Source organism: Elgaria multicarinata, chromosome 11 (assembly GCF_023053635.1).
Source record: "Elgaria multicarinata webbii isolate HBS135686 ecotype San Diego chromosome 11, rElgMul1.1.pri, whole genome shotgun sequence".
Lineage (NCBI taxonomy): Eukaryota > Metazoa > Chordata > Lepidosauria > Squamata > Anguidae > Elgaria > Elgaria multicarinata.
In genome coordinates, this window is record NC_086181.1 from 10679749 (window position 1) to 10707724 (window position 27976).

The 27976-nt window shown below is 43.5% G+C and overlaps 1 protein-coding gene across 7 annotated transcripts in view; it reads left to right on the forward strand.

Annotated features, from left to right (window-relative positions):
- The first annotated feature begins 2040 nt into the window (after positions 1–2040).
- SRCIN1 (SRC kinase signaling inhibitor 1) overlaps positions 2041–27976 on the forward strand; it is a 324300-nt gene continuing 298364 nt past the window's right edge. For 6 of the 7 annotated variants that reach the window (XM_063138580.1, XM_063138586.1, XM_063138582.1 and 3 more), the window contains exon 1: positions 2041–2206. In XM_063138580.1, the coding sequence (XP_062994650.1) occupies positions 2185–2206 (22 nt within the window). In that variant the 5' untranslated portion in view covers positions 2041–2184. Of the gene's footprint in view, positions 2240–27976 lie in introns of all 7 variants that reach the window. The other variant, XM_063138579.1, reaches the window with a different exon arrangement.

Consider the following 27976-nt stretch of genomic DNA (forward strand, 5'->3'; position numbering starts at 1 on the left):
TCAAAAAACAGCATGTTGACATGTGCCTGGAAGACAATAAGAACCGAGTAAAGATGTCAGAATGCTGTTTAAAGTATCTTGTTTAAGTATTATGCTATCTCTTTGTGCATCACCTCTACACTGTTTTTGCCCCCACCTTTGTAGCTCAGTTCAAACAAGAGGGCCTTACAGCATTTCTCGAAAGGACATGGCAAGATAGGGCTTTGATAAAACGCATCCACTTCATTTGTTTTGAGAATGTATATGGGATAGCAGCTAGAGTTGCTTGTTCCTGACCTGGGAGACCTGGATATAGTTCCCTCCGTAGCTGTCAGACGAGTAATTGGCCTTTATCACTGTCATCCTGTATGTTACTTGGAAGTAAGACAAAGGGTGTCCAGTAGTAAGCCTTACTATTTGGAGCTTGCTTACATGTACTTTAAAACAGTGATTAATTATCCCATATAATGCTGCGAAAGAGAATGAGCCTCCCTCCAGCCAGCAACGCAGTATGATGGTGCCTTCTGTTCATTTAATGGTCTCTTCCAATCAGTAGGGTGCAAACAAAGTGCTATCTTCTGTAGTGATTCAGCAATATGCAAACAAATCCTTTCTACCAATCACTTCACAAGATGCAACCCAGTATGACACAAATAAGAAGCCATCAAGGAAATTATCAATGCACAGGAAGTGTCATTTTAAAATAAATGCCTTGTTGCAAAAAAGCTGATTGAACTGTTTGCTGCTAGAATATGTCTTTTGTAGCCCTGCCTTAGACAGGCATATGCTATCCCCTGTCAGTCTTTTTATTTTTAAGAAAACTCTGCAAACATTGCCTTCACATGTCCCTACCACTCCAGCCAGCTTGAGAGCTAGAAACTTGCTTTTAAATGAGAATTAAAAGCTTGCAATTCTGGAAGGAAGACAATCAGATTCCGGCCTAGAAAACTAGATTCAGCCTTGCTGCTGTCTTGCTGATAATTATATGAAAGGAATGCTGGACTGCCAAACAATCGACAGAAGATGGCTACAGCAGGATTGACAGCTGCCATTGTTGTCTGGGGAAAATGATTATTACAAAGAAACTGCATTGGTCTTATTCTCCCATCTCCTCCTTCTATACCCATCACCCCTTCCAATTTTCTTTTCTGATGAAATTGTCCCTTGCAGTAAATCAATATCAATTTCCATCTGGAGATGGGGGGTTGTGAGTGACAGCTGATCTGTAGAGCTTCCACTGATATTCTCTCTCCCCACCCTCCTGTGTGTTTTGCATCTTTGCAACCATGCTTTGCACTCTTTACATTCTTTTGTCTTCTTGATCGCCTTGCAAAGTGGGGTTTGGAACATCAGAAAACCTAGGCATATATCTCCAATCAGCCATGAAGGTGATTTGGGCAAATTGTTATGTTTCAGCTACAACTAAGCTAAGGGTTATCCTGAGCAAAAAACACAGAGTACACAAGAGTACACAGATTCAGAGATGTGCTGTGGGGAAAAAAAAATTGTATTCCTGTTTCACAGAATGGGAAAACTGAGGCTGGGAAGGACTGACTTGCCAGTTGTCTTAAGTTCTGAGTCCCAATTCTTTATTTCCTGGGTCACAAATATATGTTAGCGGGCAACCTTACTAACATGAAGGTTCATGGCTGCAGCACTTTTAGGATTACCCTTTCAGTAAGTTTGCCTGTGCAATCCAGCTATGGAGAGAGAGAGAGAGAGAGAGAGAGAGAGAGAGAGAGGGAAGGAAGGAAGGAAATCACAGATTGTCTTTGCGCTTCTGCCACATGGGTTCTGTCGCCTCCACTGGACCTGGCAGCATACGCCAGTAATTATGCACCGCCCTTCTGTTATTATTATCATGATATCTTCCTGGCATTTCTGCTAGACACCCATCTCTGAATAAAAGGTAGGGGCCTTTAAGAGGGGGAGAAGAGGGGGGGAGAGAGAGTGTCTCCCCCCAGCACATTAATCTATCATGAGCTAATGTGTTTTGCCCATTCTGTTCCTTTGTACTATCGCCAAGGCGTGCGCGCACACACACACACACACACACACACACACACACACACTCGCTCACCCGCACTCTCTTGTTGCACTTCTGCCACCGATCTCTGATGGTTGGTTGGGCCTGAGTCAGTCGGCGAGAGAAAGACAGACAGACAGAGAGACAGACGGAGGCAGAGGAACAAAGCCAGGACAACAATGGGAAATACACCATCTCAAGGCATGTCAATGTTCATCCATTCTTAAGTAGCAGGTATTTTTTTTTATTGGTGTTTTTTTTTTAATCCTTCCTTTCTCTTTCCCAACCCACTGATACTGTATGGTGGTCCTGCCGCTGTAGCTGTGTTCTTAGCCGATTGTGCTGTTGTTTGCTTTGAATCTAAACACTCAAAATTGAGATTATTTTTTTAAAAGAAAAAGGGGGTGTGGTGGGGTGAGAAAAGCTCCCCCCTGCCCCTGGTGGTGTGGAGGCAAGGTAGAATTCTGAGTAGAAAATCTCCCACTTAAGTGGGAACTGGGGGTGGGTATTTTAAGATGCAACATTGAGCAGTTGTGTGGCCACTGCTTTCTTTGGGTCTGTATATTACCCCACCCGGTTGTTGTCAAGGCTGCTGAGCTCCAGGGAGATTAACTAGCTACAGAACCTGCTGCCCTAGAAATTATTGCTGAAAATAGAGGAGGAAGGGGAAGGAGGATGGACGGAGAGATATTGATAGGTGGTAGAGCCCTATTGTTATCTTTATTTTTCAGCCACCTGGCTTGAAAAGGTACATCAGATTTGCCTGCTGGTCTTGGTTTGTAGATGGTCTGGTTGCTATTTCCCCTCCCCCTTAATTTTTCCTAGGAGATTAAGGTTGTTGCTGACCGCTTTGTTAAGTAATGAAGGCAGTAGGGGCTTGGCGAGAGAAAGTGAATGAGAGAGAAGGAAGAGAAAGGAAAAAGATGTTTGGCTGGAGAAGTGTTGTTGATTTTTCTATAGCTTGAGTGTGATCACAAAGAGGGAGAACCTTTGGATTTCAGGTTGCATTGTCAACTTGAGATGTCTTTGCTTCCCTGAGTATCGGTGCAGAACCCCAAATCAGTATCTCTCAGAGATATGGGATAGGAGACTGAATAGGGTGCATTGATTTCTTTCTCTGCTTACCTTTGTGATGCGGAATACAGGTTCCTTGTGTGGGGGCATATATGATGGATGGTTAAGAAGCATGTTTCCTGGGAGATTTTGTTCATATACACAAGAAGCCAGGTTATGTGTGCGCACACATATGCATATGAGGCATTTTTAGATACATGTCATTCTTTTACCATCCCACAAGATTCTCTCTCTTCACCCACCCACCCCCAAACTGGCTACCTTGTGCCAGGGCCTTTCAAGAGAAGGACTTGTGAGTGGGTGTTGAATGTACAGTTAAGGTTCATAATAGTGTTTCAGACAGACAAAACTTGGGGCGAGGGTCCTTGTCTCTGATGGGAAGACTGAGAGGATGGGAGAGACGGTTGACGTTGGGGTCAGGGTTGGTCCAGCCAGAAAACAGAAACTACACAACTGCCTGGGATGCCAGAATTCCTGGCAGCCCTGCCTGAACTATGCAAATATCTTGGAGGGTGCCTACACTTTTGGAAGAGGTGCACAGAAGCATCTTAGCAGCTCCACGGCTGCATGATACCTCCACCCCCTGCATTTCAGGGGACACAGATTGAGAACATTCTGATCTTTACTGGCTGGCTCTGACATACTTCTAGCTGTAAAGAGGAACTAAAGGAGTGACCAACGTTAAAAATGATTATGGGGGAAATTATAGCATAGCCCTATAATTAATGCTCGTTTCATGTTCTATTGCTATGCTACTCGCCGTATAATAAGACCTTTCTGTGCATGTATATGTGTGTGTGATTTAAATTAATTTTCAGCAGCAAAACCTAACCCCCCCCCAAAAAAAACCCCATCTGGACCAGCCCTGTTTGTGTTTCAAAAATGAGAGGTTTGCTTATAAGCCTTGGGGAGGCAACAAGCCACAAAAGTGTTTCTGTGATAAAATCCGATTGTGCTTCTTTTACTTTGGCAGAAGCAAAAGATAAAACCTGATGCTGCTGTTTCTCTTATACGTGTGACCTGGCTCCTAAGGCAGGGTTTGCCAATTCCAAAAAGTTCTATGTTTTGCTGCCCATCCCTGCCCCCTCCCTCCTGGCCGTGATTGTCGTTTTTGAATGCCGGGCCTTGATCTACTGGCAATGTGGAAGATATGAAAATAAGAACATCCTTATAAAAAAAGGCAGTGACAAAAAACAAATCTTTGTGAGACACTGAGATATCTTGGGGTGGACGGGATAAAGAAGACAATTTTCTAGGCACGTTGGACTCAGATATGCAAACAATGGATGTTATTTTGCATTGCTTGGCTTGTATTAATATAATTGAGAGGTGTAGAACTTTTTGTTCATTTAGATTCAGAATCAACTGGGGAGGACAAAGTGTCAAAGGACTGAGATATTCTTTGGCCACCTTTTAGGAGAGTGTCTTCACAAGGCAGTTGCCTTATGGAGCAAAAAGAAAGGAAGAGATTCAAAGGGGGTTCAGAGAAGGAGTTGGTGGGGGTAGCCGGGCAGTGAGCAGGCTTACCAGAGGAGAACACACACACCTTCCGATGTTTCTTCATAACTGTTGTTTTAAGTGGAAGAAGAGGAGATGCTTCTTAACTCTGCATGTATATAATCTGTGGAACTCCTCACCACTGGCTGATGTGATGGCTGCCAGCAGAAGCCATTTTTCAAATAGTAGAGAAAGACACGTAGCACAGGGAACTGTGGAGCTCAGCCTCCTAGTTCAGAGCCAAGTACCTCCTACAACCAGAAGAGCTTTGGAATAGTGTGTGCATATGTGTATGTGTGTGTGTGTGTGCCAATTCCCAAGGTTCCATCTTTTGTTATGCTTTAGTAGTGTTAGTAGGGCAGAAGGTATATTAGGATCTAACAACTAAAAAGCTTCCCCACCCCAACTCAAATCCTTCCTGTTCTTTTTCAGCAAACACTCTGGGTTGATTTTTGTTTAAAAGGATGTGAGAGCTTGGTTCTGGTACTGATAATTAATTCTTGCTGAGCATGTGCTCAGAAGCATCCTGCATTCTTAGCATATATTTGCCTGCCTGAGCTACTGTTTTACCTGACTCTAGTTGGTGGTGCTAAAGGTTCTAGTAAAAAGCAATATAGCTCCCACAAATGGGATGTTTGCTCTATAGAACGAGAGGAAAACTAGAGTTGGGGTACTCCCTTTGGGAAGGGTTAGGGAGATAATGACTGGGTTCACATAACACAATAACCCACCCTCAAGGATTGAGTGTGGGTTTTGTTGAACTGTGGGTTGTTGTTGAAACATGGGTTATCATGTTATCTGAATCATCCATACTAATGACTTGTTAACCATGAACAATCCATGAAGAGAACCCATGGTTTGCTGTAAACTGGGTTGTTCACGGTTAACCAACCATGATTTGTTATCATGGCTGGGTTTAGACAACATAACCACGTTTCAACAACAACCCATGTTTCAATGAACCCACAGTCAACCCTTGAGTGTGGGCTATCATGTTGTGTGAACCCAATCACGATGCAGTTCACATGATGAAACAACCCATGGTTATTAACCATGGGTTGTTTGGGAGTGAACAATCATGCTGGGTCCTGTCTGCTCAACCCCTTCTGGTGTGAAAAACAACCAAGAGGCACTGTGTCACTGTATTGTTCTCTGTGGTGTCTGAACCTGGAATTGGAGGTTGTTGGGGGAAGAACAACCCAGACTTGTAATCCATGGTTTGTTCTTGAGTTATAGCTCTGGGTTGTTTCTCCCTCAATAACCTCGAGTTGCAGGTTTGATTGTCATGGAAACAACCCAGGGACAGAGCATTGCTGCGTTGTTTAGCATGCCAGAAATAGCTGAGTGGTCAAGAGCCAGCACACTCACTCCTCACTCCATGGTTTGTTTCATTGTGTGAACTGGGTCTATGCCAATTCTTGGGTTGGGGTGGTGGTGGTGTCCACTTCTAATTCAGGACCTGGCTTTGGGATGGGGCATGCAGTGCACTGGCCAGCAGAAGGCCATGCCTCATCAGGCTGCCCAGCAACTTAGCAAGGCCTAGCCTCCCTCCCTCTGTGGCCACACATACTCTGAGTGATGGGGATGGAAGGCCACCCTGCAAAAGACTGGGCCCAAGGCAGAAGCAAATTAGGAGGAGCCATTGCCAGTAGGTTCCAGCAAAGAGGAGAAATAATTTGGAACAGACTGAGGGGCTCTGTGTCTGTGTGTGAGAGAGAGGGTGGGTGGAAGAAGGGTGAGAGAAGTGAGTTAATGGAGTGAGGGTGATAAGATGGGGAGGATTGAGGGGAGGATGCAAGGAGGAAGAGGAACCCCTTTCCTATCTAAGACATCCCCTACCACACTTACTAAACCTTGTGCTCTATTATGAGGAAATAATAATGCTTATCGTCACTGTTTTCTAAGCTATAGGAATGTTTTATTCATCTCTGTTATTCCTTAAAATAACTCTGTAAAGCAGGCCGTATTACAACTGACAAAGGGTTTGAGGCCAAGAGTGAATGATCCACTGAGTTCATGTTTGAGTTGCGATTTGAACCAGGACCTTTCTGGTTCTTCACCACCAGGTGAAATGCCTGCTTTGCTGCGGGCATGTGCTAGGTCATCTGTGACCCTTTTGCCACCTAGCTGAATGCTGAACTAGATTGGTCTGACCATTAGGAATCCTTAGGTCTCCTGGGAAACAGGGGTCCCAAGAGTATGTAGGAGATGTAAGAACAGGGAGTTAAGAATAGCAGAGGGCTGTGTCCCATCCTTTGGAACAAATGGGTGTTTTTTTTTTGTCTTGCATTCTGGACCTGAGGGCAGGAGATTGACTTGGAGATGGTCACTGAGGACAGTCTGCAGTTGCCTAGCAACCTCTAGAAAGCAGTAGTGGGTGGTGGTGGTAAAGTGGTGTAGGTGTTGAAAAGAGTAGAGGGAGAAGAGCCAATGGTGCTGGCACAGGTCTAAGGAATCAAATCCAAGATATGCTGCAGAGCCAGGTAGACTAATGGCTAGGCCCATTGTATTGTTATTGTTTTATTGTATTTTAATGTGTTTTTTTGTTTTTTTGTAAAACACCTTGAGTGCCATGTTTTGGTAGAAAGGTGGGGTATAAATCATAAACAAATAAATAAAAAGGTTCACCCCCTCAGCCAGGGAGAGGGCGAGGAAACAAAGCAACTGAATTTTGGGGTCCTTCACTTCACCGCCTTCCTACTCTTTGAAATGGAGAGATTCAAATTGCAACACAAGCTCTTGCTTACGTCCAGCCTGTCTAGTAGGTAAGTGTTAAAGATTTCTGCTAGAGGCATTAACACCTCACTAGCCAATCACCCCACGAGTCTCCTTGGCTTCCATCCAAAGTGCATTAAGATTAATTGGACAGCATATATGTGTACTTATTTCTTTCTTTTTAAATAGCCGCAGATTGAACTTTACTCAGCATGTTTACCTCTATTTAATGTTATAAGGCACACAGTGATTGAAATAATAGCAGCTCTTTTGGAGTGGGTCCCCAAGATGACGGGCTGGCCCCAGGGCAGTGATTCTGCTTACCTGAACACTGAAAACCCCATTTAGATCTCTTCTGTTTTTATCCTCCAGGTGCCAGAACTGGCATTCTTCTCGGATATGCAACATCTGAGAACCACCAGCCTTGCTCCCGGCCACCGCCAACTTTTCCTCTACAGCCCATTAGCCTGGAAGTGAGTTGTGCAGTGCTGGTACTATCAGGCGCATGGGGATCCTGAGGATGGATCTACATGTGCCCCAGACCAGTCATCTCCAACCCAAAGCCCTCCAGTTGTGTTGGACTGCAACTCCCGTCTCATCCCTGGCCACCATGGCTGTGCTGTGTGGTGGTGATGGGAGTTGTAGTCCAGCATATCTGGAGGACACCCGGTTGGGGAAGGTTGCCCTAGGCATCAGGCTATTATGCAAACACCTGCTTGGGAGTACTCCTTGATCCATCATTGTCACTAGAGGCCCAGGTGGACTCTGTGGCACGGAGTACTTGGGGTCAGCTTCGGCTGATCTGCCAGCTACGGCCTTTCCTGATCAGGGACAACCTAGCCACAGTAGCGCATGCACTGGTAACTTCCCGATTAGACTATTGCAATGCACTCTACATGGGGCTGCCCTTGAAGACGACGCGGAAATTGCAGCTAGTGCAAAATGCAGCAGCTAGCTTGCTGGCGGGTACGTTTTATAGAGCCCACATAACACCGGTTTTAAAGGAACTGCACTGGCTGCCTATACGCTTCCGGTCAGAATTCAAGGTGCTGGTAATGACGTTTAAAGCCCTAAACGGCTTGGGACCTCGATACTTGAGAGAGCGCCTCTCCTTATATATGCCTGCCCGAGACCTTAGATCTGTTGGAGGAGCCCTTCTCCGCATCCCACCAATGCAACATATATGTTATGATGGGACAAGGGAGAGGGCTTTCTCTGTGGTGGCACCCAGACTGTGGAATGCCCTCCCCTGGGAGGCCCGATTGGCTCCAACGCTGATTTTATTTCGACGCCAAGTAAAAACATGGCTTTTTAACAAAGACTTTGAGGGTTAATTCTACTAAGATGGCGCATTGTTTTAACTGTTTTAACTGCTTTTAAATTATATATTGTTTTAACTTGGTTCATGGTTTAGAATCATAGAATCATAGAATAGCAGAGTTGGAAGGGGCCTACAAGGCCATCGAGTCCAACCCCCTGCTCAATGCAGGAATCCACCCTAAAGCATCCCTGACAGATGGTTGTCCAGCTGCCTCTTGAATGCCTCTAGTGTGGGAGAGCCCACAACCTCCCTAGGTAGCTGATTCCATTGTCGCACTGCTCTAACAGTCAGGAAGTTTTTCCTGATGTCCAGCCGGAATCTGGCTTCCTTTAACTTGAGCCCGTTATTCCGTGTCCTGCACTCTGGGAGGATCGAGAAGAGATCCTGGCCCTCCTCTGTGTGACAACCTTTTAAGTATTTGAAGACTGCTATCATGTCTCCCCTCAATCTTCTCTTCTCCAGGCTAAACATGCCCAGTTCTTTCAGTCTCTCTTCATAGGGCTTTGTTTCTAGACCTCTGATCATCCTGGTTGCCCTCTTCTGAACACGCTCCAGCTTGTCTGCGTCCTTCTTGAATTGTGGAGCCCAGAACTGGACGCAATACTCTAGATGAGGCCTAACCAGGGCCGAATAGAGAGGAACCAGTACCTCACGTGATTAATGCAGCCCAAAATAGCATTTGCCTTTCTTGCAGCCATATCGCACTGTTGGGTCATATTCAGCTTGTGATCTACAACAATTCCAAGATCTTTCTCGTTTGTAGTATTGCTGAGCCAAGTGTCCCCCATCTTGTAACTGTGCATTTGGTTTAATTTGTTTTTACTGTGTATATTTATTGTTTTATACTGTATGTTTTTTATCTGTACGCCGCCCTGAGATCTTAGTGATATAGGGCAGGATATAAATATTTTAAATAAAATAAATAAATAATAAATATACCCCGCCCCCATGGCATCCCTCTTTACTTTTGAACTTTCTCATGTTTTGAGCTGGTCCTGATCGTCACATGTCATGATAAGCTTAAATCACTTTTCTTTTTGAATTGTGGTATTGATTTTCTGAAAAACCACCTCCAACATCTGCATTCCCATTGGAAAGGTCAACTTGTTTTGCTTGCCTGTGTCTCTGTGGAGAACCTTAATGTGCCGGAGACAGGGAAGCCCATCTTTGCACTTTCCTCCCACAATGGCCTCTTTATGGTACCAGCATCTTTTTCTTAGAAAACAGGCCTTGGGGAGCATTGCATGGTGCTCCGGCAGCCACAGGCTGCTTGCTGAGAAGGCATCCGGCTTCAGCCAGCTGCCGTGAAGCCAAGCGTGGCCTCAGCGGAGCTAACCGTGGTACCAGGCGTCAGAGCAAACCAGCTGTAGCAAAAGAGGCCCCTTGTAACCGTACAAGAAGAGGGTTGCCAAAAAAATAAAAATAAAAAAGAGTCCTCTAACTAAATAAAAATGAAACAAGCCAGGATTTAATTATAGAAATTGATTCTTCTCTTTGCTGTACATTGATTTGTACTCTGCAGTCATTGCTGGAGACAGCACAGCTGCCTTCTGCCCTCCCCAGTGGGATTGCCTCCCAATGTACACACACAACAAACGCACACACTCCTCTTATTCTGCTAGTATACCACTGGGGGTGGGGTGGGAGAACAGCTGCCTTTGAATATCCCTGGCTGCCTATTGATGGAGTTGTAGAGGGAAAGAACCAAGATGCTGCAGCATAGGAACAAAGGTTATTTATTTGGTTATGATACGTTTCCAGATTCTCCCACCATCTGAGGTGGTTACCAGGTGGTTACTTTTCACTGGTGGCACCCTGGCTTGGGAATGCTCTGCTCAAAGAGGTTTCCCTGATCCATTCCCACTCTGATTTCTTTCTGGTGCCAATGAAGACCTTTTTAAAAAAATCTTCCCTGGTTTTTAAACTTTTGTTGATCTATTTTTCTTGGATTGTTCTGATGTATTTTATGCTGCTTTTATAGATGTACTGATTTTTGTTTATTTTGATGTATTATACTACAGCATTTTTAATGTTGTAACTGCCCTGACAATGTATTTGAAGGTCAGTGTATAAATCTAAATTTCAAACAAACAAATTTATTATTATTATTTATTATTATTTATTGCATTTCTATACCGCCCAATAGCCGAAGCTCTCTGGGCAGTTTACAAAATTAAGACAAATCAAATATAAAACAACAGTATAAAACCATATTATAAAATACAATACAAATATAATACTTATGGGTTATTGTTCTGCCTAAAGGCACTGAAAGTGTGGTATAACGTTAACACCAGGAATACAATTCAGTCTCGGATTTAAGTCCCTAGCTAAAATATCTCACTACTACCATGAACTCAGTAGACTCAAAAAAGCTCCCTTTCCTCACCTTCAGCCCCTCATCTGTAGAAAGCAGATACTGATACTGATCTATCCTTAATAGTTGTTTTAAAATCTTGTTTGTGAATTATTTTGAATGTTCAATATTAAGTATTGTTCTACAAGCCCCTGAAAGACAGAGATGGGTTTTGTTGAGTTTTGTTTCATTAAGCTGTTATATAATATACCAACAAGTCACAGAAACAAGATGTTATTTCACACCATGTACAAATGAGAGAAGGACGCAGAGCGTGACCAAAAAAAGAGAAAAAAAGATGAAAGTTGGGACGATGGAAAGTGGGGATGTTTATTATGTTGGTAGCAGGGATAGGGTAGGACTATTTTTAAATGAGATCAGATGTTTTCTTGCCCTTTATAAAGGAGCCTCACCTCTTCTATCCAGAAAATGGAAATGTGCCATCTATGCCTAACAGTTCTTATGTCGATTCTGCTTTGCTTTTGCTTTACCTGCTCTACGGCCCATTGTGAAAATTTACATACTGTAGGCAAACCTGATTATATGAATTTTTGATCTGTCATTACATTGTTGGCCATGCAGATATGCCCGCTTCCCTCCTTTCCTGAGCCAAACTTGACAGAAAAGGGACTTAAAGATGGGATTTCCTTCTAGTTTATTTCCAAAGCCAGCAAAGATCATAGTCTTTTAGGGTAAAATTACTGTCTTTCCTTTTAATGATTAGGGACTATTGGTAGTTAAAGCTGACAGTGATAAATTAAAATCAGTGCCAAAATGTCTTTTAAATCTGGTTCTTCGACAATACTGATGGGTCTTGAACTTATTTAATTGCTTTAAGCCATGCTACTGAATACTGTAATAGGGACTATTCCATAATACTAATTGAAGAAGGAAGAACATTTTAAAGATGGCCTTTCCTTCTAGCAACAAGTGAGTGCTTTTGTTGAGCAAACTGAAAAATGTATTAGATATAAGCTAAGGAATCCCTTTCCTTCAGGATCCTCAAACAGGCATCTTTGCTGAGACTGCAACAAGTAAATGTATTTACATTCAAAGGCAATCAGTGAATACACTAAAAACATTTTAAATAAGTTGACAGTCTTAGTAGTGTTGCATTCCCCCCCCCCAAGTAATTAGCACAAGTGGGGGCCCTGATCCCGATTGGGATCCTTGTAGGGAATATGGGGGCTTTAACGCCCTCCCCACTGCGGTCTTAATCTGGATTGGTCCTTCCACACCTACTATTTACTTTAAAATATTTGGCATTGACCACCTGGCATAACTCCCTTCCATTACAGATCTATGTTTCTTGTTTGAGTTGCCTTTAGGTAGATTTAAATTTTTGATTGGGCACAAGGTTTTATTTGCAATACAAGCAAGCAACACTTAAACATCCATCAGAATCTGATTTAAAATCCTTTGTAGATGGTACAAATGCTATTTATTTTAGAAGTACTGCAAGATCTCTTTTTTTTAAAAAAAAAGTTTGCACTTATTGGTGTATTTGTGTCTGGGTTCAAGCTTTTCATGTGTGTGAGTCTTTATTAGGCCTGATCTACACCAGGCAGGATATAGCACCATGAAAGCAGTAAATAAAAGGCAGGAGCCACACCAGGCAGGATATAGCACCATGAAAGCAGTATGAAAGCGGTATATGGTAATGGTCCCCAACAGTTGTCAGAGCACTTCAATACTGCTATACAGCAGTAGTGTGGCTCCTGCCTTTTATACACCACTTTCATACTGCTTCCATAGTGCAATATCTTGATTGGTGTAGATTAGGCCTTAGTTTATTTATTTCTATTCTGGGGTAGTAGGGAGGCTCTGGATAGGTCAAAACAAATATAAACAGTTAATCAAAACCACTCTAAGCATTTATGAAACAGTCAGTTGGCCTAGTCTTGTAATAAATGTCTCTTGCGATTTTTTTCTGAAGGTACTGAAGGGTTGCACATTTGGAATCTATGGAGGAAAAGAGTTTGAAATCTGGGGAGTGCGCATACAAGTGTTGCTTGGTGGATCAGAGGTCCATCTAGTTCAGCAATATCTGATAGAGACAGACTATCCCAAGGCGTTTTGCTACCTGAGGCAGAGCAGCAAAATGGTCCTACCACCACAGTCCATTTCAAGTCAAGGCTTATAATATTAGGGTGACCATATGGAAAGGAGGACAGGGCTCCTTTGTCTTTAACAGTTGTATAGAAAAGGGAATTTCAGCAGGTGTCATTTACATGCATGAAGTACCTGGTGAAATTCCCTCTTCATCACAACAATTAAAGCTGCAAGAGCCCTGCCCGCTTTTGTATCTCATCAAGAGGAGTATAATAGGGTGACCATATGAAAAGGAGGACAGGGCTCCTGTGTCTTTAACAGTTGTATAGAAAAGCGAATTTCAGCAGGTGTCATTTACATGCATGAAGTACCTGGTGAATTTCCCTCTTCATCACAACAATTAAAGCTGCAGGAGCCCTGCCCTCTTTTGTATCTCATCAAGAGGAGTATAATAGGGTGACCATATGAAAAGGAGGACAGGGCTCCTGTGTCTTTAACAGTTGTATAGAAAAGGGAATTTCAGCAGGTGTCATTTACATGCATGAAGTACCTGGTGAAATTCCCTCTTCATCACAACAATTAAAGCTGCAGGAGCCCTGCCCTCTTTTGTATCTCATCAAGAGAAGTATAATAGGGTGACCATATGAAAAGGAGGACAGGGCTCCTGTATCTTTAACAGTTGTATAGAAAAGGGAATTTCAGCAGGTGTCATTTGTATATATGGAGAATCTGGTGAAATTTCCTCTATTACAACAGTTAAAGCTGCAGGAGCTATACTAGAGTGACTAGATTTAAAAGCGGGCAGGGGACCTGCAGCTTTAACTGTTGTGATGAAGAGGAAATTTCACCAGGTTCTCCATATATACAAATAACACCTGCTTAAATTCCCTTTTCAATACAACTGTTAAAGATACAGGAGCCCTGTCCTCCTTTTCATATGGTCACCATACTCCCAGGGCTCCCTTAAAACTCAGTGCCTCTCATTGCAAAGTGATTCAGGATCACCCCACTCTACCCACAAGCTCTGTGATATAGTTCACACATAATGGTAACTCATGGTTCATTTGACCTATGGCTTGTTGAATTCTGGTTTGTTGTGATGTGCGAATCTAGCCATCTGAACAAACCATGGTTTGTTAACCATAAACAACCAAGAAAGAGAACTCATGGTTTATTATTGGGTTGTGAACTCTGTGTTGTTTAAACCATGGATTGTTGTTAGATGTGCGCCCAGTTCTTTGGCCAGACTACAGAGGCGTGTAGAAAAGTATATATATACCCAGTGGCTCTACATTGCTATACTACAGTGTCACCAAGGCATTTTGGGATACAGGGAAGGAGATGGTGAAGAAGAAAGGAAACAAACAACCCAGGGCTTGAGAAAAGAAGCCACAGTTTGTTCAATCATCTGTTAGACAAACGCTGGGTAGGGCAAAAAACTATGGGTCAACTATGGGTTAAATAAACCATGGGTTAGCATTACGTGTGAACCAGGTCTTGAGCTGGTAACCTTTTGTTCAAATAGGCTAAGGGGAGGGACTGAATGAGACCTGTGTGAAGGAAGTCAGGCTGTGCTGTGGGTAGAACTAAGATGGAGGAGAGAACTGATTTCGGCTTTCTGCAAGACACCCTTAGACATCTGAGGGAAAACAGGGATCTGTTGGAAGGGTAATGCTGTGGCACCTCATGTTAAGCTATGTGTGAATAAACCTCATGACAGAAATGCTACAGGTCTCCAGTGTCTTCCGAATTCTGAGTAAAAGCTGGAACCCCAGAAACTTCTCACTGCTCAGACGTGGGGTGCATGAGTGTAACACTACTAATACATTAACATTTTGGCCATAGACCTAACGTTTATCCCAGGATCATCCCCAGTTCGTCCCTGCCTGAGCGCTGGATGCCCTATCTGGCACTTAGATGAACAGGTTTGACCCCAGGACAATCCTGGGATAAACCTTAGGTCTAGCTATGGCCTTAGTTGCCTTTTCATAATCTCAAATCAGCTGCCTGAGGCAGTCACCTCATTCTGTCTGCTGACAGTTGGAGGGAACTATCCCCTCTAGAGATGGCTAGCACTTAAGGTCTCTGGTCTCTGAAGGTGGAGGCTCCATTTCTATTTCTCTTGTGTAACAGAAATATCCCCCATGGATATGTCAAATGAATGTGTTAATTTCTACATCTCCTCTTAGTCATTCAAATTTGGTCCGTAGAAGATACTACACCAAAGAACAGAAGAGCTCTGCTGAATCGTACAAAAGACAATCTGTTTCAGCACTGTATTTTCAACAGTGGCTACCAGCCATGTTTCCCAGAAGCCTACAAACAGGTTATAAAGGAAATAGGCCTCCTTTTTTGTTTGCAACATAACAAAAGCAACTAGCATTCAGAAATGCAGTGCCTCTGAACCTAAGGGTTCTATTAGCTATCATGGCTAATTAGCTGTTGATAGACTTTTCTGCTATAAATGTGTCTAATCCCCCTTTAAAGCCATTAAGCCAGTGGCCATCACCAACACATCTTATGGCAGAGAACTCTCCAAGTTAATTATGTGTTGAACATTCTTTTGTCTGTCCTGAATATATCTATTTTTCTTAAAATGTTTGTAGGCTGCCTTTAGGGTAGCATCCCCCATGCAACATTCTGACACATAAATATACAATATAACAATACATTTCAAAAACCATGATACTAGCGTTAATAATTAATACAAACCAGCAATAATATGAACATAAAAGCTTCTCGCCCAGTAAAAACACTGAAATCCAACCAATAATTACAGCTGAAATCACATAATATATCCAGCAACCCAATAAAAACCTTTTTTTTGGGGGGGGGGGGAGAAAGCAGTGTTGACTTTCAATAGGTTTCATTGGGAGATGCAAGCAGTACCAGCTCCAGGACATCTGATCTTTAAAGTTTTTTTGCAAAGCGAGGGTGTTGGACTCTGCTGGTTTTGGAGGCCTTGGGAAATACCCAGCCTTGCCACTCTCTGGAGCCTGCCCTGGAGCCTGGCAACTCCCAGAGTTATGAGAAATAGAGAGAGAAATGTTCTTGCTATCCACTTTATTCATGCCTTTCATAAGGCAGTTTTAGATGGAGTAAAATTCCTGTACAGAATTACTGCACAGAAACCTGTTTTGAGGGGGAAATATCAAGCAATCTGCACGGTAGGTTTTCATAGTTTTGATGTTGTTACTCTTGGTTTGTTAGCTGCTTTAGAAATAAAACAGTTTAATTTTATTTTTTCAAATGGGATACAAATGATTAAAATAAATACATGGCTGTCACATTCGATCATTGTGCAGTCAGTATTTTGTGTGTGTGCACCGGGGGACAAAGGGATTTATTTATTCATTCATTTATTTATTTATTACATTTTTATACCGCCCAATAGCTGAAGCTCTCTGGGCGGTTCACAAAAATTAAAACCAGCCTTCCTCAACCTGGGGCACTCCAGATGTGTTGGACTACAACTCCCAGAATGCCCCAGCCAGCTGCTGGGGCATTCTGGGAGATGCAGTCCAACACATCTGGAGCACCCCAGGTTGAGGAAGGCTGATTAAAACCATAATAAAACAACCAACAGGTTAAAAGCACAAATACAAAATACAGTATAAAAACCAATGGATTGACCAATGGATTGACCATTGGGGGTGTCTTTACAACATTGCTGTGTAGTGGATTCCCTCAAAACCCCACAGCATTGCTGCTGCGTGGTGGAAACGATAAATATAGACGGCAGGAGGGAACTCAGGCTGCATGGCCAGAAAACACGCAGCGCTGGTGGCCATTCAGCTGGTCAAGCCCGCCCCTTGCCCTGCGTTCCTTCACTTACCCTGGACTTGGATCCATCCCCAACAGCTTAATCCTGAACTGAGGCCACCACTGCCAGACAGAGAAGCAACATGGTGATCTCGATGCAACTAAAAAAACCTGCGGTAAAACCACACCATGAAAATGCAAAAGCCTGATGTGGCTGTGCGTTGGTGGCTGCATCATATAAACAATGCAGCAGCACCATGCAGTCATGATGGGATAAATAGGCCATGTAGACATCCCTCATGACTTCCTATGGTAACGGTAATGCCGCTTCTACTTGCAGTTTCTGTGTAAGGATTTTTTTTCATGCCTAAAGTATCCGGAAGATGTTATACTGACTCTGCTCTTTATAAACTTTGCAATGGGGCACAGGAGGTGGCCTTGAAAGTATGTAAGGCCGAAGCCTAGTAGTACTTTATAGTCTGAAAGCAGTTCTGTTTTGAGTATTATTATTTTATTGGGGGAGGGATTTTCTGGTATTTACTACTATTATATAATTCTTTTAAATAGCCGCATACAACTGCCGCAGAGTCTCCTGCTTCCTTAAAGGACTCCCTGTATTCTCCCTTGCTGCCTGTTATGTTTGGAACTCCTTCCCAGAACAACAGCGTGGTGTCACATTGCCCTGTCCCTTCAAAACCTACCTCAAAATCCACGTTTTCCATTAAGCTTTGGCTTAATCTTTCCTTTCTCTAGAGGTGGGAAACTGACCATCGGACTCTTTCAGACTAATTTCAAAAGACCCCTGCAAGAAGTCAGTTCAGACTTCTGGCAAGAGCGATTTGCCCTTTTCAGGGCAGCTTCCTTGGTCAGGGAGAGAGAGGTTGTGTCAGAGAGAGAGAGAGATGGGCATGGAGTCCCTGGCAGATTAACTCTGAGGGAATGCAGCCCGCAACAGGAAAAAAGGCTCCCCATCCTTGCTTTATACCCAGACCGGACTCAAGATATTTTTCTCCCTAAGATAGGGCACCCTTCCTATTCCATATACTGGAGCCAGCTGGACTGGTAGTTGAATATGACTTCAACACTGGAAAATGGATAGTGTCCTTCACCCCACTGAGGCAACAGGTTAGTTTTGGGGGCTTAGGACAAGTTGTGTGGCATACACAGTTCTGTCTTCCAACAGAGGGGAAGAGTCAGGAAGTTTGGGAGGAAGTGCTGGGAGGCTTTCATCGCTGCCCTCTCTCCTCGCTTCTGTTCCCTGAGGCCTCACTCTGCCTAATGATAGGGTCAGCTATGTCTATATGAAGCCTAACAGACCAATCCTAACCCCCAGATCTGCTTGCTGGAAGGGGGAGGGATGGAGTGAAGGTGCCCTTCTGCCAGCAGTGGGGTGGGGGGAGGCACATCTGCCATGATGGTACACCCACAGAAAGCTCCGCAGTTGTAGGCCCTAAATTGGTGTGTTCCAGGGGATAGGTGGAGATCCAGGCTCCTCCATTCCCCCAAGAGGCTCCAGTTCTAGGACCCCCAACTATGCAGCCTGGAACTGGTGTAGGTATTTTCTCATCATCATCATCATCATCATCATCATCATCATCATCATCATCATCATTAAGAACTGCCTGAGTAAGGGGAAAAAGCATGAGTTTCCCCCCCAAAAAACCCATGAGTCCTCCCCCCAAAAAAACTTCCAAAGCAGGGCTTTGGAAACTCCCCCCACCCTTAGAATCACTTTGCTGAAATATGTAATTTCACGCACTTATATTCCATTTTATTACCTCCCCCTTCCCTCTTCTCCCTTTGTCAAAATTTGGACTGTAAGCTCCTTGAGTCAGAGAGCTGTTAAGTCATTTGTGAAGTGCCATGTAGACTGATGTTACTTTTTCAACGCATGGATGAATAAAACCTTGTCTAGCGATGTGGCAGGCTGCAGTTTCCTCCAGTCTCCCCACTTGCTGCAGAGCTGTGTGGTGCAGAATTTAGAGGACCCCAAGCTATTACTCATTCACCCTGGGAGAGGATATTTTGGGCTTCAGAGCACTTTTGCAAAAAGAAAAGGAAGGAAGAAGTTGGGGATGTTACTCCTAAAGCGTTCCTCTAATGCAGCCTTCCCCAACCTAGTGCCCTCCAGGTGTTTTGGACTAAAACTCCCACCAACCCTAGCTAGCATGACCAATGCTATGGATGATGGTAGTTGCAGTCCAAGACATCTGGAGGGCACTAGGTTGGGGAAGGCTGCTCTAGTGGACATTGAGAGTGCATATATTTAAGATCTTTTAAAGTTTAGTTTTCCCCCTGATGTTCTTTAACTATCCAGCAGTACTCAAAATGTGAATTTTTGCCTGCCTTTCAGTAGGCATTTATAGATGAAGCAGAGGTCATAATCTACTATATGCTTTTTTTTAGTTGTTCAACAAACTTATACATATATTGCCCTTACAGCAGCCCTACAAGGTAGGCCAGTATTGGAGATAAGAAGCAGGGTGGGGGGATGCTGAGGCTGAGCAAATAGTGGCCAACAGGTGAGTTTGTGACTGAGGTGAGACTTAAGACTTCCCAGTGACGCTAATGAGCCAGAGGCTACTGAAAAAAGTACTTCCATGTGGTGGTTAAGTCCCCTTCCCCGAACACGTCAGCCAGCATTTTATAGTGGCTAAGTGTCAGCCTAGGACTGGAGAGGCTTGGGTTCAAATCTCCACTCAGTCATGAAGCTCACTGGGTGATCTTGGGCCCATCACTACCTCTCAGCCAAAATTACTTTGCAGGGTTGTTGTGAGGATGAGATGTTGGCAGGATGGAAGCCTTGTATGCTGCAACCCCCAATACTGGAGGCAGTATGCCTCTGTACTCCAGTTGCTGGGGTCCATGAGCAGAAGGTGCTATTGCACTCATGTTCTACTTGTGGGTTTACAACAGGTAGCTGGTCAGCCACTGTATGAACAGAATCTTGAACTAGGCGGACCTCTGGTCAAATCTAGCTTGGCTCTTCTTATTCTTTATGTTCTTGGAGAAAATGTTTGATATAACTGTATTAATGTAATATTAGTGGCCCTGTGAGGAAGGTAGAAACTTAACATCTGTACATGCAAATCTCAATGAGGAGATCAATTACTTCAGTGTTGCCAATATAGTATATGAAGCTGGTATTAAATATGTTGAAGTATAAGAGTATATAACATTATGTATAAGGCGTGATACAGCTCCTTCCATTTTATTACATACCAGTGCCATGTTTCTCACCTGCCCAAGGGTCTCTACTTCCCTTGCTTGGCTTCGTCCATTTTCGTCTGCTGCCCCTTACGCCTGGAATGCTCTCCCAGAACATCTGAGATCTACAAGTTCAATCTCAGCTTTTAAAGCTCAGCTAAAAACTTTTCTTTTCCCTAAAGCTTTTATAACTTGATGTTACTCGGACTGTTAGTTATACTGTTAGTTTTTCCCTACCCTGTGCCTGTTTACCCTACCCAGTGCCTGTTTGCATTCTCTCCCCCTCCTTATTGTTTTATTATGATTTTATTAGAATGTAAGCCTATGCGGCAGGGTCTTGCTATTTACTGTTTTACTCTGTACAGCACCATGTACATTGATGGTGCTATATAAATAAATAAATAAATAAATAAATAAATAAATAAATAATAATAATAATAGCTGATATGCCCGGCTTTGCGCAGGTCCGTGAATAATGTTTATAACATTTATTTGATAAATAATAAATTTCTCTGCAACTTATTCATCTTTGGGTTGGTTGGATTTTTTAGTTTGGTTGAGTTAGTAAATTGTTTTGTTAGAATAAATGGGAAATTGTGTTAATAAGATTTGTATTTTAAATTAGAGCTTCATAATAAACCACATGTTTTGTTTTACCTGAAGCGCCTACATCTCCCATCATGCCTTGGCTGCAGCAGCCATCTAAACTTCAAAAACAATCAGAACACACAACACCTTTGCTACCAGCTAAAAAAGATGCAAATATAAGAATATGTTTTCAAAATATACCCAAAATATACCTCTCTCTCTCTCTCTCTCTCTCTCTCTCTCTCTCTCTCTCGCTCCATGAGGGAGCAGGCCAGCTGACTCATGGGTAGCTTGGTCATTGCCATTGGCGACGGGCCCAGAGCTGTGACCTTCTTCCCTTCTGCTCCCGATGGTGCCTAGTAACCGAGGCAGCCAGCCCAGGCATCCTCCCTTCAGGCCCAGGATGGCAAGCCACTTCCAGATGATGGCTGCCAAAGCCTGAAAAATCTTCCCTCCCACCCAAGGCATGCTGGGAGTTGTAGGTATAAGCCTAGGTCCCCTCAATAATGTGGTGGGAGACAGCTGCAGAGCAGGCCATATTAGTTGTGGCACCCTGCTTATGGGTTTCTTTTTCCCAGGCAGGCTTGCCTAGTGACTGTATTAATGGCTTTTAAGTGCCAAGTGAATTTTTTAAAAAAAATATTTCCCAAGGCCTTTTAACTTGATGAGATTTTTATGCTGAGTTTTTTCTGTTATAACTAAACCACAACATTCCAAGACAGATGCAAGAATTACTGAATAAAGTTTATGATCTTTATGTAAAAGTGTGACTTTGGTATAGAAGAGTGAGTGGAGGAATGACTGATAGCTGAGGCTAGAATGGAATGGTGGGCGGGGTGGGTGCAGTTGGGGAAAGCCAGTTAGAAGCAGAACAGAGACAGTTAGCGAATGGTCAGGACAATGGGGTCTGTGTCAGGACTGAGAGATAGTGATGTGGTTTGCTAACTCATGCTTTATTTAAAATCAGCCACTTTACATGCCGGTATTAAAACTCCCAGCATGCCTTTGGCGGCCTGCAGGTGCCTGCGTCCTCTGAGAGGCACTTCCCTTCTCTCATTGCTGGGGTGACCATATTTTGGAAACCAAAAAGGAGGACAAAATGTCCGGCCCCAGGGGGCGTGTCCAGCCCCAAGCCTTGGTCACATATCTGATTTTTCATCTTAATGTTAAAATCACTGAAATAAAGAACCAGTGAGACATTCAATGTAGCTGAAATTAACTTCACTTACTCCTGCTTTTGTAGCTTTTGCTGTAGTTTGACGCTTTTGCTATACTCTATGTGATACATTCTCCCCTTCCCTCAAATATCTTTTCTGACTGTATCTTCACTCTGCAGCAAGCTGCTGCTGCTGTTAATGGGGTTTGCTGCTGCTGGCTGCCTTTTTTATTTTTAAATTTTAATTATTATTTTTTTAAACTTGTGTATGATTGTCACAAGTTTCTCTACTCTAACATTAGGTTGGATGTTGTGGGCAGTGGACACTACTTCGTCCATTCACACTTCTCACTTATATACACTAGCTTCTCAAGGTTTGTGCATTGGCACCACTTCACGCATCCAGACTTTGAACTCCTGTCTACTTCCTGCACAAACACGTGACACTGAGACCCTCTTTCTAATGCCCTGTGTTGCATGCCAGCACCGTAGGGCTAAGTTACAACAGGTGTCTCTGGGTTGTCTGTGTAGCCTCTGTTGTCTCTCTAAGTCATTGCAGCCAAACCAAAGCCTCCAGCCTCAAACAATCTCCTTCTCTTTCTCTCTCTCTCTGCCAAAGTCTCCTGATGGTCCAGCTGGACTGCACACTTGTGCCTGGGGTATTGCTTATTGCAGCTTATTGCTTGGTCATGTCCGGTGAGTCTTACTTTAAAAACCTCCGCTGCCAGCTACCTCCACCTCCTCTCCTCCTGCACAACCGTTCAATTCTGATGCACTCTTAAAACACTCTGGTTGGCAAACCAGCCTCTTAGGGCCAAGCTACAGGTGCATCTGGGTTGCCTTCAGCCTCTTTCTGCCTTATGCCAGCCAGCCAAAGTCTATAGCCTCCAACCTCAAACAATCCGCTCCTCTCTCTGCAAAAGTCTCCCAATGGTCCAGCCAGGCTGCAGTTGTACCCCATGGCCAGGGGGTAGGGTGCCAGCTTATAGCTTGGTCACATCCAGTGACTCTTGTTTTAAAAAAAGTCCACCACGAGCCACCTCTTCCTGCACCAACTCTAGATCTGAGACACTCTTAAAAGACCCTGTGGGGAACACCAGCCTCTCAGGGCTAAGCTACAGCCATCTCTGAGTTCTGAAACTGATGCCAGCCAGAGCCTCCAGCCAGCCAATGCTTGCACTAACACTTGATTCTGAGATGCTCTTGAAAGGCTGTGTGTAGCATGCCAGCCTCTCAGGGCTCAGCTATAGCCATCTCTTGAATTGTCTCTTCAGTCTAACTCCAACTCCAATAGATATGCCAGCCAAAGCCGCAAATCTATCTATTTTTGTCTGACATGCACTTCAAACATTCTGCATTGCATGCCAGAAGTGCATACAGAGCCTAGCTCACAAGTGAACAAAGTGAAGTGGAAGGGAAGGGGTAGCAAAGCAAAGCAACGGCATGCCAGGTTCCAACATCCACAGCTACAGGACATCCACAAAGATGAGAGCCTCTCTCTTGACTGGCACCTCACTGTTGGTCGTGAGAGTTTTTCTCTAAGGATGACCCTTCATTGCCCATGATGTGGAACTCTGAGAAAAAGGCCTCTAGCCCATTCTGTTTTGCCCTGGGGGCTGCTTTGACTGACCTCTCCTTTCCCACATTTTGATCTGTGAACGCCTCGCCTCTGCTGAGCTCCAGGTGCCCAACTGCCCACCAAATCTGTAACAGGAAAGGTGCCCTGCTCACCCAGTACTTCTTAGCTAAAAACTGGAGATCCCCTTGATGGCAAGGGCTGAAACTGCTCAACGTGCAAGACCCCAAAGAGGAGGCTTGACAACCTGAGCTTGAATAATATGGCTCCAGTGGTTTTAAACAAAATAATTTTAAAACCTTGAACTTCAAAAATTCCTAAAAAGTCAACAGATGAATGGATGAGCCTTAAACTTGGCATGGCTAAATCCCTCCTTAAGAGTTATCATGGTGCCAAGTTTCATGTCTTTACCTTTATATATGACATTTTTTTTTAAAAAAAAGTAATAATTTTAAAATCTTCAACTTTTAAAAAATTCCTAAAACTCAATGGATGAATGGATCTGTTCCAAACTTGTCATGGCTAAAGCCCTACCTAAGAGCTATCATGGTGTCAAATTTCTTCTTTTTACCTTTAAAAATGATTTTAAAAAAAATTAAACCTCAAAATGTTAAAAAATCCTAAAAATCAACGAATGAACGGATCGGCTTCAAATTTTGCTTGGCTAAAGCCCTACCTAAGAGCTATCATGGTGCCAAGTTTCATCTCTTTATCTTTAAAAGTGATGGAGCTGTAAGCTATGTTAATTCCCATTAAAGGAGAGCTGCCCTTTGGGTGGGGAGGATGGGAAAAATCTAGATTTTTCTTCAAATTTCATAATACCCCCCTTCCCGGATTTGTTACCAAAAATCCTGACAAATCTGCCCCCCCCCCCCCCGGTCATATGGTCACCCTAAGAGTGGGCAGTGCTCCATGTTGTTTAGTGTTGGAGGGAATAACATTTGGATTTTCCTCCTCAAACATCTAAATGTTTTAGGATAGCCCAGGTACAAAGAAGAAGTCTGCCTGACTTCAATGGCTAAAACTAGAGGGAAAATAGTACTACGTTCAAGCTCAACAAAGTGGATTGTAGGGTTTTGTTTTTTACAGCTCATACTGTATATATTTTTAACCCAATTTGTTGCCTGCAGTGTCCAGATTTATTTTGAACCCAATCTCATGCTTGTAAGGCACAGATAGGGAAGGGAAGGGTTAATTTGGTCTTTCCTTCATTTTGGATACTGAATGAGCCAAGAACCCATTGTACCAGGCCAATCAAGTCCTTTCACACCTTAATGAGCAATTACTTGAAATGGACAAAGCTCTAGGCAAAATCTTTACATGTGCAAATTCAGTTTCCTTTGAAGTTTCGAAGCCTACTCCATTTTCACCATGGCCCCCTCTCACTCTAGGCTGAACAACTTCCTCTTGCTAATTTGAGGCACTCCTGGAATAGTTCTTTGTTTGTGCTTTCTCTTATAAATTGGCGTCACCATCACACTAATGAACATAATAAAATGCTCTAGATAGCCATTTTAAGGGTCATGCACACGTTCCTTTTTAAAAAGGACCCTCTGTATATGTTAAGTGCAGTAACCCCTCATAGTGGCTTAGGAGGCAATGCTCCATAGAAACTATTTGCTCAAGGTAATCCAGGCCAAAAGAAGGATCAGTTTGCCTTATTAAATGTCAGTACTGAGTTGTAGCCGTGTCTCAGCAAGATTGGGACTGAAGCATGAACTATGGTACAAACAGATCCATATGATTGATACAGAAGCAGTGTCCATTGCAAGCTAGCTGAAGTTCATGTGAAGTTGGGCTGGAACACTGATAGAGATACACAAAAGAAATGGTGACTGCGAGGAGAATTGACAGGCAGAAATGCCTGCTGGAAGGCTGTAGTCCTCGAAGCAAGGCCAAAGTCTGGCTGTTACTGAGGCCTGACCTGGAAGTAAAGTTGAACGAGTTCACTGGTCAAAAAATGCCAAATAATAGTTGTATTTTTAAAGAATTAACCTTATGAGGTGTAGTGGTAAATTCTGAAGTGCAAGTGCTCATCATGACAGTCTCCATAGCCATGCCCACAAGGAAAATTCAAAATTGCAGGCAGCTGTGTTGATCCATAATAACAAATCAGTTCTAGGAGTTTTCATCTGCTAGAGATAGGTCTTTTGTAAAGCTAATGGGATTTAATTGCTCAGTCAAGACCAAGCCACCCCAAAATACTTTACTTTAAAACAAGGAACAACATTTCTCCCGGACTACTCAGAGGATTTCAGCTAAGCTCAGAGGTAACAGGGAAATCAGAGGGAAGCAGCAGATGATGTCAGCATCCAGGGCCGGTGCCAGACTATTTTACGCCCTAGGCAAGGTGAGCTACTTTCACACACACACCCAAAAAATGCCAACTTTGATTTTTAAGAACATATGTTTCCTGGAAAAAATAAGAAGCATAAAACTTGAAACTGCTAAATTTATTTTAAAGTGCAAGAAATATGTCATGCCAATTATAGCAAACAAATTGGAAAGGAACGTCTATGGGTCTAAAATGCATTATTTAATAGGAATATCACCTCCAAATCATCCCCCCTCAACTCACACACGCGTGCACACACACACACTCAGCATCACTCACTCCAAACAAACACACGCATGAACACATGCATTCACTTGAAAGACCCCAGACCCCATGCACCCCATTCACCCATACATTCTCTCTCTCTCTCTCTTCCGGGCGCGTTCCCAAAGTCCAAACGTGGAGCCGCTCCACCCCCACCCCAGCATCCCTGGCTTTGCTTTAGCTGGGCGGGCGCAGGGCGCCATCTCGCCCACCCAGCTGAATCCTCGGGCCGGGCCAGCTCCCCGCCAACGCGTGTGAGTACTGCGCTGCGCCCGGTGCCCCTCTTAGCTTTGGCGCTCTAGGGTAGCACCGGCCCTGTCAGCATCCCTGCTGAGCTCTGGCTCCAATACACCATTGCTTATGAGATCAACACAGAAGGTAATCATCAACAGTTCTGACTCTTATGCTGTTACTATGAAACAGTGACATAAACTTAAAACAATTGTAAGAGTTATATTATTTTATTATATTTTAATTTTACCTTTCTCATACACAGTCCAGGGCAGTGTACATGGTGTGCCTCCCCTTCCCCAATTTTTATTATCACTCTGTGAGGGAGCTTAGGCAGAGGGTGTGTGACTGGTATTCAGAGGCATACTGACTCTGATGGTGGAAGTAATCTTTCCCTGTTGGCCTTCCCCATTCTCCTGTAGGCTGGCTATTTACACAAGAGGAAATATGTCACGAAAAAAGAGGACAGACATTTGCATGCAATGTGCATATGCTAATTTATTGGTATAGATGCAAATTTAGAAATAATGTCTGTAATTTACATAGAAATACAATACACTTCACTATAGCGGGGAAGACTGTGGTCAGGTATGCCTGCTCAATCTGCTGTCCAGGTGCCCACTGATAATGGCCAACTTCAACTGCTCTTCCTTATGATTCTTTGCTCAGTATCCAAAGGGGCTGCTCTGGTTCTGTTGGACTCACGAGATCCACCGCTTGCACTACAGCGCTCTTGTGCTTCTAAAAGTAAGCCCAGAAATGAACAGAAACGCTCATTCCCGGTTCAGGACAGGTCACCAGAGTTCCTTTCTGTGAGCTCTGTTGACCCGTCCCTTTCTGGAAATGAGCGTTCGTACTCATTTTGGGTTATATTTAGAACCACATAAGGTCTATTGTACAATAGGATACTACCCTTTATCTTTGAACCAGGCTTGGACAAGACATCCCATCAAATAGGGGATGCCTTCAAATAAAGGGTTGTCCTCTGTAAAGTAGCACATACCTGGCCAGCCCATTCTCCTGTAGCAACCATTGCAGTTCTTTTCTGCTCCGACTGACCCTTGTGTTTATGATACTGCTTGAAATTGTTTTGGTTTCTTGAAATCTGGAGAATACTAAATCCTGAGACTGTCTTCTACATGCAAATGTTATACAACCATATACTTTAAAGAGTTGCACCCCCTACCCCGGATTATGTTGAGTTTGCAAAGGACACTGTGGCTGAATCTCATGACATGTTAATTTTCACACTAAGGCTCCTGTGGAGGGTTTCGGTTTGGTGACAGCAGTTGTGCTGTGTGTGGGAGTGGGTGTTTAACACTTCTCTCAAGCAGTTTTCCTGACCTACTCACCCACACACCCACACAAGTTGAGAAGAAATGTGCAGTCTCCTTTCCCAGTGGCTGCTTTAAAATAAAAATTGAAATGTTGGGAGGTTCAATCATGGATCTCTCCTGTGTGTCATGTAATTTGACTCTTGGGATCTCTAATAAAAAAGAAAGAAAATTGTACAGACTTACAATACCCAGGATTCTTTTGGGGAAGCCATGACAGTTAAACCAATTCCCACTGGGTTAGTCTTATAGTGGAGTTATGCAGGCACGGCAGGATGGGATTACTGGAAGTTGAGAGCCATAACTGGATTGGGTTCGGATATACAAAATGTACTAATAACAGGATCTTGAATGCTCAGGGTCAAAGCTGGAAGAGCAGGAACCCTTGGCAAGGGCAATCCATTAACCCAGAATGCAGGATAGATTTGCAGCAATTAAGGATGGAGAAAGGCAGGGAGTGCAGAGTACTAGAGTAAATATGGTGCAGTGACACAGGACAAGAG